The sequence below is a fragment of the Podarcis melisellensis genome (genome assembly GCF_964234715.1).
Source record: "Podarcis melisellensis genome assembly, chromosome: 13".
Classification (NCBI taxonomy): domain Eukaryota; kingdom Metazoa; phylum Chordata; class Lepidosauria; order Squamata; family Lacertidae; genus Podarcis; species Podarcis melisellensis.
The window spans coordinates 27,785,058-27,801,713 of NC_138545.1; the positions used below are offsets into that span (position 1 = coordinate 27,785,058).

General features: G+C 47.6%; 1 protein-coding gene across 4 annotated transcripts in view; it reads right to left on the reverse strand.

The window, feature by feature from the left end:
• Positions 1–13,217, reverse strand: part of ATXN7L3 (ataxin 7 like 3) — a 30,579-nt gene extending 17,362 nt beyond the window's left edge. Inside the window, exons 1-2 of one of the 4 annotated variants that reach the window (XM_081886421.1) lie at positions 13,097–13,217; positions 686–809 (exon numbers count right to left, since the gene is read on the reverse strand). In XM_081886421.1, coding sequence (XP_081742547.1) covers positions 686–736 — 51 coding nt within the window. In that variant the 5' untranslated portion in view covers positions 737–809; positions 13,097–13,217. Of the gene's footprint in view, positions 1–685; positions 810–11,097; positions 11,405–12,675; positions 12,719–13,096 lie in introns of those variants that run through there. The other 3 variants (XM_081886422.1, XM_081886423.1, XM_081886420.1) reach the window with 3 other exon arrangements.
• Positions 13,218–16,656: the final 3,439 nt, after the last annotated feature.

Genomic DNA, 16,656 nt, shown 5'->3' on the forward strand with positions numbered 1-16,656 from the left:
CTGCGGTACAATCCTAGTTAAGTCTACTCAGAGGTAAACCACAGAAATGAGAGTGAGTGTAGCCTCATTCTAAATTCCCGGGGCACCAAAGTCAAAAGAAATGGCAGCAAGGCTGTGAAATTGTAACCGTGTAAAATGAATCAATATTCCTAATAGATGTCAGAATAGGTTGTGCTTCCAACACATAATCAATACAAAGGATGAAGTCTCTTTATTAAAAAGGGAGAGGAATCCCAATTTCTAATATTCTTCCAGCAACTCTCATGATGGAAAGGCTCTGGGGCTAAAGTCCTGGCTTGGATGAAGAGTTTGGATTTAGATTTGATATCCCGCTTTATCACTACCTTAAGGAGTCTCAAAGCGGCTAACATTCTCCTTTCCCTTCCTCCCCCACAACAAACACTCTGTGAGGTGAGTGAGGCTGAGAGACTTCAGAGAAGTGTGACTGGCCCAAGGTCATCCAGCAGCTGCCTGTGGAGGAGCGGAGACGCGAACCCGGTTCACCAGATTACGAGTCTACCGCTCTTCACCACTACACCACACTGGCATGAACTTCTGTACCTAGGAGAACAGGTCCTCCACCTCGGGCTTTTCATGAACCCATCAATTTCTGTCCGCCTTTGATGGCACTGCTCCCTCCAAATCCTTGTAAGAAGCGTTTCATCCTCAAATGAAGGCAACTTACCTCCAACTTGCTGTTATCCAGGCCCGACAAAGTCATTTCCTCCATTTTCATTTGCAAAAGCTATTGGAAAAGATGCGGAGAACGCAACATAGCAGAGGCCAGGCTGAAATGGGAAGGGATCCCCCTGCGAAGACAAGACAGGATTCAGTGGTCAGGCTGCAATCTCCATTCAAGCTGGAGGATGGGCTTGTGGGTTGGAAAAGAGGGCAGTGGTGCGAATTCTAAACAACTATATATTAATTTAGAAGCACCTACATACTAAACCACGACTCAGGAGAGTGAGAGAGAGAGAGAGAAACAATGCTTTTAGCTGGTGCAGCAGACACCATTCTCAGTGTATTCCCTTCTGTTTGAAAGAGAATGGAGAATGCTTCTTTGAAGATGGCACCTGCCTTCTGTAGCTTATGTAAGCCACATTATTATTATTATTATTATTATTATTATTATTATTATTATTATTATCATCATCATCTACTGCCTGGTTGAGGGCACATCTGAAATTGTCAAAAAAGTTTAATTGATTAATCTAATGCAACAACCAACTAAACATTGCAGCCTCAGTAAGCAGATTAAGTAATTTGCTAGCAAGTATATTATATAAGCATATTATAAGCATATATTATAGTATATACATAGTATAAAAGGAACTTTTTTCCAATTTTCCATCTGGGAGCTTAAAAACCCCACCTATATCATGTAGAACTGTTTAAAAACAGCCTGACTCTAGAAATGGGAACAAAAGAGAGCCACTGTTAAGCCGGTTTGTTTGAAGAGGCAAGGAACAAATCTAAACAATAGTGATGGTCATAGCTTTCTGACCTGGTTTGTACAGTTTCTTTCCCCCTTTGCAGTGTCTGCCTGATGCCCTCGTCCCCCTTTGCCTTGCAACCTCCTTACCTGCAAGGCTGCTGCAGCTCCTCCCATGGTTTCAGGAGGGACACTGGGTATATCATAACCACATGCCACCACACAACCTCCAGCCACACCATGGTGTGACTCAGTTTGTTGTGTGTGTACCATTTTCTCTCCCCTTTCCCTGGCAGCCAGCAGCACTCACCATATCCAGCTCCCTGTGCCACAATAACCTTCTGCATTGTGACTGGACTGCTTCCAATCCCTGGCCCTTTTGCTGCATTCCCCTCTCCTTTCCAATAAGAGCATTTAAGTGTTCATATAATGCCCAAACTCTTCAAGCATCTAATCTTCTTGCAACCCATACAAGAGCTCTGCAAGGCAAGTCAACACTTACCACCCACACACTGCAGATTAGGGACTGGGACTGAGAGAGAGAGTGACTTGCCTGAAGCTACCTTGTTAATCCATTCCGGAAGTCCGTTCTTAAACCAAAACATTCTTAAACCAAGGCGTGCTTTCCCATAGCAGTGGGGGACTCAATTTACAAATGGAACACACTCAACAGAAAGCAGAACATGTTCTGCTTCCAAGGCAAAGTTCACAAACCAAAACACCTAGTTCCGGTTTGCAGCATTCTTAATCCAAGTTGTTCATAAACTAAACTGTTCTTAAACCAAGGTACCACTGTATATTGGGTTAGGTAACAGCGTTTCCGTGCGCTGCTCTGGTTCGCCAGAAGCGGCTTAGTCATGCTGGCAACATGACCCGGAAGCTATCTGCGGACAAACACCAGCTCCCTCGGCCTATAGAGCGAGATGAGCGCAAAACCCCAGAGTCGTCCACAACTGAACCTAATGGTCAGGGGTACCTTTACCTTTATTCAAGCTACTACAAGGCCTGATGTCAGGAGCGAGCCAGCAACACAACACATGAAGTTTACTCTTTATTAGAAGAAGCAGGGTCTGCTCAGGAGAGCAAGACCTAATGAGCACAGCAACGTTTCTCGGTAGGTCTTGCCCCTATGAGGCAGCTGTGGAGACTGAAGGTCCCTGCCTTCCCACAACTGCCTATGTCTCCTCCTCTCCCAGGTCCTTCCCAAGCAATCTGAGACTACGCCGGTATGCCTGTCTTTGCTTCTCCTGCTTCACACCTCCCCTGGTTCTGGGAGCTGAGGGAGGAGGGGAGCTTGTTGCAGCAGGAGGGGAACACACTCTGGTTCCTTCACCAGCCTGACTCATCTCTGCTTCTTGGCCTCCCTCCTCTGCTGCTTCTGATTCTGGACTTCTTTCTGCCATAAGACTTTTCATGCTCATTAAACCCTGTTACCCCGTCAGTTTCCGACACCACCTCCTCACAGTCTTCTCCCTCTGACCACCACCTCCCTCCCGTCGCCCCACCACCAATCCTCTGGTTCTGAACTTTCATCCCTTTGGGGTTCCCCAGCTGGTGCCTCCCGCCACTCCTCTGTTTCTAGCCAGTCCATGACACCCGGTTGTTTTTGATGTACCGCATAGTGTTACCCATCTAGAACTGAATCTGCTGCTGAGTCGCTTCTCTGACTTCTTCACCAGGCACGGAACACACACTTTCAAGCTTGCTTCTACTGTCATAAATGCTAGAGGGTTTGGTGTTTTTTGGCTTTTTTTAAGATGACATGAAAAGCTGAGATTTTCAAGATGCTGCACATAATGAGCATCAAATTCCACAACTGCGTCTCCTACCACAAAACTGGGACATGTACAAAACCTGGCAATAAATCCAAAGACTGAGTTGAAACAGATTAAAGAGAGCAGGGCTGTGATTCTGGAGGAGCACAGACAAGGCGGAGAACACAGAATATAGTTCTGAATATGGCCGAGAATCTCAGAGTTACATTTTTAATTTTATTTTAACAAGCAACCTATCGCTGAAGAGGCTTCTAGCCCTTGTGTCTTCATAGCAACGATGCCTTCTGAAATCTCAGCAGCAGAGAGCACGATTAGTAAGATTCAGTGCTTGGGGATGGGGTTTCGGGGTCTTTGCACCCTCCATGACTAGCAAAGCCAGAATAGGTTATGCCAAGCGGCAAGAATGAGAAAATAAAGTTATGCAAATCGGCATGATTCCTAAGGACACAAAATCCAACTTAATGGTTTAGCACACAGCACCTGCTACCTCAACCCAGGATTATCCCCAAGTCAGCTTGCACCACCAGCCTGTAGTGAGTCATGAGCAGACAGCTTTGCCACCAAACAATAGAGGGACACTCATTCTCCTGGTCCCAGTTTGAGCTAGACTGTCTAATCTCTGCCTCCAAAAACAGTTGTCTTAAGTGGGAGTAAATCCCACTCACCAAATCTTGCCCACGAAAGCTTCACTCAGTTGCAGCCTCCACAATCCCCCCAACACTGCATCCCTAGCTGCAGCTATGAACTGATCTCGCAATGCAAAGGAGGGGGAGAGAAGAGAAGAGCATATGAGGGAGAAAAGAAAGCACATCTCCCAGCGCCTCCAATGGACAGGGGTCCTACACAAAGCAGAAAGCAAACTGGCTGACACCATCCCCAAACTGCCTGTGTTCTTCGTATCAAAAAACGCTGGCACCGTTAACAGATTGTGGCATAAAAAATGAATGAATGCAAAGGAGAAAATTGACAGATTAAAGCAATGCTATCTACCCAATGCAGGGAGGACCAAGAAGGAGGGGAAAACAGAAATCTGAAAATAGCCAAGACTCCATTCCTGGGCCACTGCCTTCCCAGTCACCTCCCTGATCCATCATCAAGCCCCTCCTACTTCTACAGGAGACAAGACAGGAGAAGGGACCGGTCTTCAAAAGGGTTCAGTAAGAGGATGCAGGCAAAAGTCCCCATCAATGAGAGCAACAGTCTGTCCAAATCACAGCAATTCTCCCTGTGTGTTGGACCCACAGCCATTTCCAGGATCCAGAAGTTCCTGCTGACTCACCCTCTCCTGCGGAGAATGTCCAGGCCCTCAAGGAAAGCCACAGCCTGTGTCGGTAAAATGAATACAGGGAGGCAACCATGGAAAGGGAAGAGTGCTTGGAAGATAGAGCATTCAGAGGTGGGGGAAAGAATCTATGTATTAGTGATACAGACAAAAAAGCTGCTCTGAAATATCTAAACCTGAAGAAGGAATCTGTGCAGCTCAAAAGTTTATTTCCAATATTTTAAAGACTATCTGGTCCAAAGGGAGGGGGGCTTTTCAATTTGTTCTATCCTTGTACTCAGGCTGGTATTTTGTTATATAGTATTTATAGGTGTGTTGAGAGAGAGAGAGAGAGAGAGAGAGAGAGAGAGAGAGAGAGAGAGAGAGAATGAGAATGAATCTCCTAGCTGTGCCAGGCACCTAGAAATTTGACACCAACATGAACAAAATCAAGAACTGAAAAATGTGTGTGTATAATTTTACTCTTTTCTGAGTCTGGCACTTCTCCTTTTCCTTTTTTTAGGGGTCTTGACATCTGAAAGTTTGCAATCTTTTTATCAATGCTGCAGTCATAACTAAAAAGGAAACCAGACTCTCAGAAGGAATTTTAAAACATTCCAATTTACCGAGGCATTTGATCGGCAGAAGATAGTGGCAACCCTGAAATCAGTGCTTGAGAGAATGTTTACACACACGCACACATGACGTGTTTGCTGCTCTGAGCTCTTTGGGAGTAATGGCAGGATATAAGATAGACAGACAGACAGACAAATTGCTGCATGCACATGCAAAATGCATGCAAACCTATATCCCCTTTCAAACACCAAATCTAACTAGGGGTGTAGAAGTAACCTCTTCTCAAGTGTCCATCTTCAGCTGGGATACCTAAGGCGGAAAGTAAACTGGTACCATGGTTCCGCTCTTTAAATCACATCTCACTCGTCTTCCTCTCTTGCCATATTCCCTATTGAAGCCGAGACCAGAGACTGCCATCCGCCACTGAAGGGAAAGCCAGATATGGAAGATTTGGCATAATACAGGGAGGGTGGGGGAAGCTAGCTGACAAAGAATGGGCCAGCTTGCAGGGCCTGCCAATAACTTGGGGCTCTTCCTAGTCCCCTATTGTTGGGAGAAGGGCTACTTCGACACCAGACACAGGCTTCATTAGCCTAACAATGGGCAAACAAAATCCAGACACTATGGGAGCCTCCTTTCCTCCAATGCCTCCCTGCGGCCAGCCATCTGGAATCAGAAGGATACCCCCCACCCTGTCTAGACCAGAAGCCAAAGGGGGAGTGTGTCCCAACAGGAGAGGGACTTTTTTTTTTTAGGGGAACCATCAGCAGGAAGCACAGCAATATATGGAAATGGAGACCTAGAAGAACAGTTCTCACCAACCACTTCAGCCCCTCAACCCAGTGGCGTAGCGTGGGGGGTGCAGGGGGGGCCGGCCGCACCGGGTGCAACATCTGGGGGTTAGGGTTAGGGGGTGCAAATCCACGGATTAGGGGGCGCAAATCCACGGGTTAGGGGGTGCAAATTACTTGCCTTGCCCCGGGTGCTGACAACCCATGCTACGCCACTGCCTCAACCTCAGCCCATAACCTTTGAGGGCTTGCAAGGAAGGGAGGAAGGAAGCAATTAATAGGGGTTTTTATCAGTTTTCATTGGCTATCAATTTTATGCATGTCTTAACATACCATAAGGTAAAGGGACCCCTGACCATTAGGTCCACTGTGACCGACTCTGGGGTTGCAGCGCTCATCTCGCTTTATTGGCAGAGGGAGCCGGCGTGCAGCTGGTCGCATGGCCAGCATGACTAAGCCGCTTCTGGCAAACCAGAGCAGTGCACAGAAACACCATTTACCTTCCCGCTGGAGTGGTACCTATTTATCTACTTGGACTTTGATGTGCTTTCGAACTGCTAGGTTGGCAGGAGTAGGGACCGAGCAATGGGAGCTCACCCCGTTGTGGGGATTCAAACCGCTGCTGACCTTCCAATCGGCAAGCCAAAGGCTCTGTGGTTTAACCCACAGAGCCACCCACGTCCCTTACATACCATAGCCCACTCCAAACCTTAGCTGTGAGGCTGGCTTGCCTATTTCGTACAGCTTCCCCTGAACCTCACATAACTTTCTCCTCCACCAAGCCTCTCAGCCAACTCTCAAGCCCCATCACACCCCTCTGCTCCCTGACCCAGCACTCCCAACCCATTCTGCAAAGCTCTTTCTCCTTTCACCTTGATACCCTTCCCCACCATTTTGCTTCACTTTGCACGCATGCCACCACATCAACCCCAGTGCACCCCATTCTCCGAATTTGGAATGCACTGTCAGAACAGTCCTATTTATGCCTCCCTTGAGAGCAGCCCTTCCTGAACTTGGGTCCTCAGGTGTTGTTGGACTAAAACTCCCATCATCCCTAGACAACAGGGCCAATGGTCAGGGATGATGGGAGTTGTAGTCCAGCACCTGGGGAACCAAGACTGGGAAAGGTTGCTGTAAGTCAGTGTTTCCTAACGGGGGGACATGTAGCCCCCTGGAGGAGGCTCAGAATATTCCATTGGGGCCATGGGTGGAAAATGTGTAAATTGGGGACCACAGCACAAGATTAGGGGGCCACAAAGAGAAGTGAAAAGGGGAGGGGGAATCATTTTTTTATTTTAAAAAAAATCCTGATTGGCTGGCTATCTGCTTGGCCAATCACAAGTGGGTAAGGAGGCAGCCCACCAGGGCCTAATACTCCTAATTGCCACGTGCATTTTTTTGCAGCAATCCTGGTTTGTTTCCAGCAGAAGAGGGCGATTGCTGAGGCTCCCATTTTGACCAGAAGGGCTCGCAATCCAGAGCCTCCAGATCAGGTAAGTGCGGTGGTGATGTGGCAATGGATAAGGCTGGCCGAGCAGGAGCTGCTTGTTGCTGCCACCAGTTCTGGGCAGCCTGGGCCTGACTTTGCAAGGTGCAGGGTGCAATCCACTCCAGCACCTAGCAGATCAGAGTCTTCGGATGTTGCTGAGGGGCGCAGGGCCCATCAGCAGTGTCGGCCCAGCTCTGCAAAGAGCGGGGTGAAATCCACCCCAGCGCCTAGCTGAGCAGGGCCGCCTGGTGCTGCTGACTTGCATCAAGTAAATAACTAAATGCCTACTCAGAAGAAAGTAGCACTGAGTTCAGTGGGTCTTACCCCTGGTAAGGGGGGGGGGGGACTGTCGTGTTTTATCTAGGCAGCCAGGACTCCTCCAGAAAACAAGATCTCTTTGCACCAGGTCAGTGAGGGCTTTCCCCCTATGCGTCAAATAACTGTTATTTACTTTTTATAATACATGGAAGATGGAGGTTCCAGACTCTCCTTCCTTGAAGGTTTCTAAGCAGAGGCTGGATGGCCATCTGTCATGGATACTTCAGCTGAGTTTCCTACATTGCAGGGGGGTGCACTAGAAAGATGACCCTTGTGGTCCCTTCCCGTTCCATAATTCTGTTTTTCTGCTTCAACAACATTTCATTATGTTGCTATCATTTTATGTATAATTGTACGTTGTATAAATTATTAAAAAAATTAAACAAAACATGTTCTATTTACAAACAAAACATTTAAATAGCTACCTTTCTACCAGTAGGCTGGGGGGGCCATGGGTGTAGCCAGGACTTTTTTGAGGGACAGAACCTCATATTTGTATTGATTTTTACTTACTGTGTTTTTCACTCTATAAGACGCACCAGACCTGAGACGCACCTAGTTTTTGGAGGAGGAAAACAAGAAAAAAAAATATTCTGAATCCCAGAAGCCAGAACAGCAAGAGGGATCGCTGCACAATGAAAGCAGCGATCCCTCTTGCTGTTCTGGCTTCTGGGATAGCTGCGCAGCCTGCATTCGCTCCATAACACACACACATATTTCCCCTTACTTTTTAGGAGGGGAAAAGTGAGTCTTATAGAGCAAAAAATACGGTATTTGGGGGCAGGTAGCTGCCTCCCTGCGCCCCTTGCCACGCCCAAGGGGAATGGCACAGGAAGGAAACAAGGTCGCAAGTGAGCCACAGTCGGAAATAGGTTGGAAAAGGTTGCTCTAAGCCATAGAACCCATGACCAATTCTGATCCTAAAAAGTTGTGTCTCCACAACGTGATTAAACAAAGTGACTGTTTCATTAGGAAACTGCCGTTCTTTCCCGCTCCCTTAAGCAGGGTATAATTTGGGAGCATGACACAGACCCAGAAGCATTTTGGTGGTAGAGAAGGGCTCAGGCACAAATCCCCACCGCAGAACAAAATTCTCTCTCACCTGGATGTCCTAATCCCCGATACATGTGGTGGGCAGGCTGCAATTACTTAACACAGCAAGGGCAATATAGTTTCTTTCTTCCTGCTGGAATTTGTGTTGTGTACAATATGAGTGCTTTCTGTTATTTTCTTTGGTATATTATTTGCCCTTTGCTATATATATTTTATAAAATAATAGTAATAAGCTAAATGTGCACTTAAAAAACACCCAGTGAGAGTAATGCACTCTAGGTCTGCTCAGAGGCACCCTTTTGTGCTTATTACTTCCCATATTATGGAAACAGGCTCTGGGAGTGAGATCCGCTTGAAATCATACCTGGCAAAACAAATGAGTTAGTGGTGGGGTGGGCACATTCCAACACAAACACACATTTTTTACATGCACCTGGTGAAGACTCAGCCCATCTGAAAGAGTTTCTGAAGACACCCAAGACAACGGTACTTTGTGGGCCAGCTTGTCCAAACTACAAGAGTTTTCATTTTAGATCAGAGCTTCCCAACTCTGTTTTGTGGACTACAATTCCCATCATCCCTGGCCACTAGTCCTGCTAGCTAGGGATGATGGGAGTTGTAGTCCAAAAGCAGTCAGAGGCACAAGTTTGGGAAACAGTGCTTTAGATCAAGCCCACATTCTAGGTCTCTCACTGCCTTTACATCACACAGGCACCAAAGCATACCCCTCTTTTCCTGCCTCTTTTTACCTACCAGTAAGGCAGCAGCACAGACTACGTTGGAAAGTGGTGGGCTCTCCTTCAATGCAGATTTTAAAGCAGAGGTTGAATGGCCATTGGTCATGAATTCTTTAGCTGCAATTCCTGCAATGCAGGGGATTGGACTAGGTGATCCATGGGGTCCTTTTCCAACTCTATGATTCTACCATGAACTCACATCTTTACTCCTGCTACTACGTTTCCCCTGGGAGTCTCCTATCACAGCCAGTTCATCTTAACCTTTTAATCCTATCTTGAGCACACCCACACACATAAAAAAAGACCTGGGCCTGACCCCTGCCAAAGCATATCACTTCTCTGCCCAGTCTCCTTCCTTCAGCCACAATGTTGTCAACCCCACTGTTTCAAACTTAATATCCCCCACACCCTATTTAATTGCTGCATTCTCATTAACTTCCTCTCCCGCCCCACTCATTTACTTTCTAATCCCTTCCTTAAGACTTATAGCTGCTTTCCCAATCTTTCTCTTCCCCTGCCCCACCCTGAATACCACCACACCTTTCTCCCCTCTGCAACATAACTTAACTGCTTATTTCACTTGCTAGCCCCTCAAACCCACTTTAAGCACTGCATCCCACAAGTCGACTTGCCAGCCACATCCCACAGCTGACTTGCTTTCCTCCCCCAGAAAAACCCAGACTCACTTTAACATCCTCCTCTTCTCTGCTTGCTGAACAACTGCCATATCAGAGCAGTGGTACCTGAAATCCAGCAGCAGCTGGGCAGATACCCTTGAAGTTTACAAGCAGGGCATGAGGGCAGCAGCCCGCACCCATTGAATGCCCCCCAGCATCTGGTATCCAGGGATATGTTGCCAATGGACATGGAGGTATGGATCAAAGTATAGTTAGCTGGATGATTACAATTTATAACTTATGCCTCCTACGTCTTTCAAGGAGCTTAGGGCAGCACACATGCTTCTCTTTCTCCCCTTTTATCTGCACAACAACTGGGTTAAGGGAGGGTGGCAGGCCCAAGGTCACCTGGTGGCAAGTTTCACGGCTGAGGGGTGGATTCGAACCAGGGTCTCGCTGGTCTAACAGCCCAACCACTGCCCCACACTGGCTCTCAGCAGATCTCATCTATCAGGAATTTCCCTAATCCTTTCTGAGAGAGCATGGGGGGGGGGGAGAAAAAGTGTCCCGCTGGATCAGGTCAAAGGTCTGTCCAGCCCAGCACCCTGCATCCAGCCAGATGCTTCTGGGAAAGGCATGGATGCAACAGCCCTCGCTATTGTTTTGCTCCCTGACAGAGATACACTGAATGTGAACATTTGGGGACGAGAAGAAATAAAGACTCTGTTGAGCCATCCTGTTTAACAACTGCTCCTCCATGGAGTCATCTTAATTTCCGTTTAAAGCCATGCAAACTAACAAGGCGCACCTTAATCCCCCTCCAAAAAAATAAAAATAAAACCCCGAACCCCTTCCTTTTGCTCCCAGCGCCCCACACTTGTTTACCCTCCCCAACCTCTCCAACACCCCCCTCCTTCCTGCACCCCACCCTTTCCTCTCTGCGCACCCCTAACTCCTCCCACAGCACCCCCACATAGGCACACACAGAGGGATTTGCAAGGAGAGGGGCTGGAGACAAGCAGCATCCCACCCCACCCCGTGGACTTACCCCACGCACAGGCAGGCAGGCAGGAAGAGGAGGAGGAGGAGGAGTCCCCTCACCACCGGGTCCCCCTTCCCCGATTGCCCGTGCCTGCCCCCCAGGCGGCCTGCCGGGCCCCAGGCGAAGCAGCCATGCCCCCTCCCCGCCGGGCCCCAGCTCAGCGCAAGGCCCCCGGCAGGAGGAAGGGGACACAGGGACGGCGGCAGTGGGCAGGGCGCTCCGGCCTAGCACGTCCACCTCCTTCTCCGCAGCGGCAGCGGCGGCGGCGGCAGCACCAACATTGGCGGCGGCGGCAGCAGCAATAAGGGAAGGGAAAGGAGGGTTGTGGGGGGGGGGGGGAGGCGGAGAGGCACCTTTTGCAATAGGCGCGTAACCTAGCTTGTTGGCTCCGGCAAGGGGGCGGGACCTGCCGGAGGACAGGGGAGAGGGAGGCGGGTGAGCCAAAGCGCCCAATGCGAGAGCTCGGAGCGGCGCGGAGAGGCCAATCGGCGCGGCCTCCTGCTCCTCCTACTTCCCCCTCTCGCCCGCCTCTCCCTCCTCTCTATCTCTCGTCATTCAAGGTTGTGCGCGAGGAGCTGGTGCTGCTGCTGTTTGCTGCTGGCGGCGGCTACCTCGTCGCTCGGGTGCCACGGACTGGCCGAAGGGACGCGGCGCTCTGGCCGCTCGTCTTCAGTGCCTGGGCTAAATCAACGCGCAGGGACACATCATCGGCATTATTAATATTGTTTTAAAGCACCTCTGAGCAGGTGCAGAGGGCTGTTTGCAGAGAGAGGGAGTCACTCACTACTGCGGGGCTCGGACATTATTTTCAGACTTTCAACTCTGGAACCCATAAAGTAGGAAAAGATGGGGGGGAATAGTGCCCCTGAGCGAGCAATGGCAGGATGAGAGGGATTTCTGTTTCCAGGCTTGTGTCTTGGCATGTCTCCTATTCTTTCTCTCCCCACCCCACCCCAAATTGAGTGCTGCTGTCCCGCTCGATCGAAATGTCCCACACAGCTCCAACTTCTAGCTCCATCTCCCCAACAGCACACGCATTTGGATGGGTCCCAGTTTAAGGGTCAAGCTTCTGAAATCCAAGCCCCACATTGAAAAATGCCAGTCCATAACGTCTTTATAGAGTATCATTTCTCTGTTTGGGTGGGTGGACTATAACAGTCGTGATAATAACATGTCAGACATCAGGTTCTGTAGAACTTGGTTTTTGTCATCTTGAAGAATTTGTAACTGTAGAAAATTGAAGTGCGCTAATATTGACAGGTTAGACTGCTTTCTCCAAGCCCACAGATTTTGTGTGCTGTCACAGAAAAAAATAATATGCGGCTTTTAAAAATTACTTAGGGTACAAAAGGTTTTTCCAACAATCAGAAACCAACTTTTCTTATTTTATTTTAAAGGGGTAATTGTTATGTATTGCTTCTCTGAAAAATTACCAGAATTACATACATAGGCATAGAAATAAAAATCAAGTCTTACAGTAGGATATGTAGTCCTTTGCACTGTGTACTGGGCAGAACCATACAGTTGTGAAGAAGGAGTTTAAGAGGGCCTTGCTCCAGTTATGGAACAGTCAAGTCCTCCTACCTGTCTGCTGCTTTGCATCTTCTTACTGGCAGAATATTCATAGCTGGTCAAGTGTGGTGGTGTGGGGCCTTTGTCAAGGTCTGGAAGGGAAATCTTCAAGTAGTACAAGAACATGATAGACTAAGCCTCCATTCCAAACCAACAATAAAGTGGGCTTTTTGGAGCTTTTATGGCTAATTTTAGCCAGTAAAAGCAGTGCCCAATAGGTAATCTTTCATAACCCAACACAGTCTTATAAAGGCTAATATGTACAAAGATTTGCCCAGTGCCAACTAATAAGGCTAAAACAGAAACAAAACTTTGGTCCCTGACAGTCAGTCCTGGTGACCATATACTCTCAGTTATACCCCGCTTTTGATTTAGATTACTCTTCAGCTCTATCCAGCCACCACTCCTTCCATCTGGTGTCATCAAAACGCACCTTTTTCCAATATAAAGATTTCTTTCCATCTGACCTTCAGACACCTCTGCTTATTTCCAGTTTGGGTCTTCTCTCCCACAGATATATTGGTGGCAATGATGCTCTGAAAGCAGGGAGGTTGTTCTGCCTGGCAATGGTTGCTAGGCAGCCCCAGTTTAGTTTTCTTCTAAAGAGCATCATTCTAAACGGAGCATCATGGAATGTGTCAATCTTCCTCCTTCCAACATTCCAACATGTTCACAACTTTGGCACACAAAAGGCTTCCTTTCTAATTGCAGCTACTCTGTGCGAACCAATCCTAAACAGGATTATTTAGAAGTTGTTTACCTAGTAAATTGCCTTTGGAGATGCCTTTAAATAAATGTTCATATATTGCTAGAGCTGGAATTCCTCAGACCACTTCCTCTGGATCTCTCAAAGCTAAATATATGTGTGTGCATGTAGCTTGACACTAGTGCAACATAAAATGCATAACAATGAGCAACGATGCCCAAACTACTTGCTGTGTGCAAGTGCATGTAATGATAGCTTGCTGGTTTTAGATGAGAAAAACGGAAGATGATCTTGAGCAGTAAGGTAGTGTACATGGTGGTTTGGTGTGTGAAGGCAATGACTGTTTCTCTGCTCTAATATCCCTCGATAGCTTTGCCAGTGCATTAAAAGCCTGTAACAGAGAGAGCTGCTGGAGGAGGGATTTTGGAACTGGCCAAGAAGCAGGTAGGGAAAGGATAAAGTGCCCCTCCCCCAACAGATTCCCTTATTTTAGTTGCCCCACCCAAGGGGCTTTTCTATTTCCCTACAATTTACATTTCCCTACAATATGTTATCATTCTCCCCCTGCCTGCAGCTTATCACTAACTTAATAAACAACAGCCTGTTTCAAATCAGTGCAACACAGGCTACTGTAAATGCAGCCAGCATGTGGTTAAGAGCCTTCACATTGGTGGAAGGGCCTATGTACTCAGGCAGTAGTCCGTGGAGTGAGGTTACTACCCCTACCTAGCATTTAGAGTCATCATTTAATATTCAAGCCACATCATATGCATTTATCTTGCTGAAATCCTCACAGCGGAGGGTAACCTGTGGCCTTCCGCAAGTTGTTGGACACTCTGGCTCCTATCAACCTCAGCCACAGTTGTCTGCTCTTCCGTTCCTTGCTTAATTTGAAACCACCACCATCACTACCCAACAGTAGCTGTTCAAAACTAGTTGAGTAAAACAGGCCCAAATAGGATTTGCCCATCATCTCCCAAGTGCTCAGATTCTAAGACTAGTGGAAAGGGGTTGAGTATACAAGGAAAATAGACTCCTCTTTCTGTTTTAGTTGTAAGCCATTTTTTAGTATTTGCCAGGGAAAGAGGAGGAAAATAAATGTAATAATACCAAAATGCTTGAATTTAAACTGTAATGTGTGACTATTCAGAAGGGGGGGGGGGGAGAGAAGGTATTTTACTCATTCTTAGACACACCCTTTTGATTATAACCCTACTTGTTCCTGGGCTGAATTCTGGCACGGATAGTAGTTTACAACTAGGCCTCAAGCTTGCATGCTAGGCATTGTTAAACTTTCAGAATGGAGCAGCAGCATGCATTTAGCCTAGTCTCCAATGTGTCACAGATGCAGCTCTATGGTGTTAAAATGGGCCGCTACTATTGCAGACCCTTCAAAACTCCCTGTCTTCCAGGGACAGTCCTGGATTTACAGAAACCACCCTGGTTTCTGATTTGATCCCAGAATATCCCGCTTTCCATTAGGATGTCCCTATTTTCGTCAGATAAATGTTGGAGGGTATGGGAGTTATGTGACCCCCAAGCCAAGGAGATAAGTAACGATAAAACCTTGAGAAGACATCTGAAGGCAGCCTTGTATAGGGAAGTTTTTAAAAAAAGTTTCATGTTTTATTATGCTTTTACATATGTTGGAAGTGGCTGGGGAACCCAGTGAAATGGGCAGGGCAGTGGTAGTAATAGTAATAGTAATAGTAGTAGTAGTAGTAGTAGTAGTAGTAGAATGTGATGTCCCTATTTTCATTGGATAAATCATGAAGGGTATGCTATTGGGCTGCATCAACTATCATCCCTGACCACCAGGTCAAGCAAGGAATGAGAAAGCAACCAACATAATAGGGGGCAGGCGGTTCGAGCAAACGTTCCTACAAGGAGACCTTACAATGTTTGGAGCTAACTAGTCTGGAAAAGAAGGCAAATAAGGGGGACAGACCATAAAAGAGGTATATAAGTTTATGCTGTACAGTGGAAGAATCACGACAGGCACAAGGGAACACATCTTCACACACCACATAATTAAAACTTTGAAATTTGCTTCCACAAGATGTGGTGATGATAGGGAACAACATGGGGAGGGGGCTATTGCCCTCATTCCCTGCTTGTAATTCTCCTGTAGGCATCTGGTTGGTCACTTTGGGAAACAGAGGGGGGGACTTTGCAGGCCTTTGGTCTCATGCAACAAGACTCTTCGTATGTTTTAAAAGTGGCTCTGCTCAAAGGTGGCTCTAGGAGAGCGTGACTTGTTTGGTGGCACTGGGTGTGGAGCTTCTGGGGTGCCGCAGCACGTGCCGTAACCATGAAGTCCAATGGTCAGCAGTGGGGGGGGGCTGTATTTTGGTGTCGAACAGCGTGCCAATGAAAGTTGAGACACCAAGATTCTCCACTGCTCTGCTCCCAATTTTCCTGCATCAGCAATAGCCCCTGCTCCTCAGTGTGATTGCTCTGGAGGCTATAGTTCTCCTAGCTCAGGGGTCAGCAAACTTTTTCAGCAGGGGGCCAGTGCACTGTTCCTCAGACCTTGTGGGGGGCTAACTATATTTTGAAGGGGGGGGAAATGAATTGCTATGCTCCACCAGTGGCAGAGGGACCCTCCTGTACGGACGCCGCGTGAGCAGTGCCCATATGGACACTCGGCCGCTCTACAGCTGGGGGGAGGCAGGGCCATCTTGTCACCCCTCCCAGAGTGGCACTCGGGGTGGTCCACCCCCTCCACCCCCCTTCCTACACCTCTGTGCCCCACAAATAACCCAGAGATGCATTTTAAATAAAAGCACACATTCTGCTCATGTAAAAACACGCTGATTCCTGGACCGTCCATGGGCCGGATTTAGAAGGTGATTGGGCCAGATCCAGCCCCTGGCCTGTTTGTCTACCCATGTCCTAGCTGCTTCTTTTGCCTAAGTCCACAGTTTGGAGAAGCTGCGGCATTTAAGTTATGTAAACGTTGCTTTGAATCCAATATGATTATAAAATTGATGCCACGGGAGCCAAGCAGTGAACAAACCTCTCTTTTAAGACTGCCATTATTCCCACAGCTGATCTCAAAATGGCTGCCATCCTAGGTATCTGTTCTCTCCCAGTTCCATTTTCTTTCACACACCCATTCACGGCACACTTTGGTTTCCAGTTATCATAAAGGGAGAACTCTGGCATCTGGTCACACTGGAAGAGGCATGAAGAATGAAAGAGCTATTTGCTGTTAATGAAAGTAGTGTAGAGCAGCACTTCCAAAACTTGTGTCTCTGGCTGTTTTTGGACTACAACTCCCACCA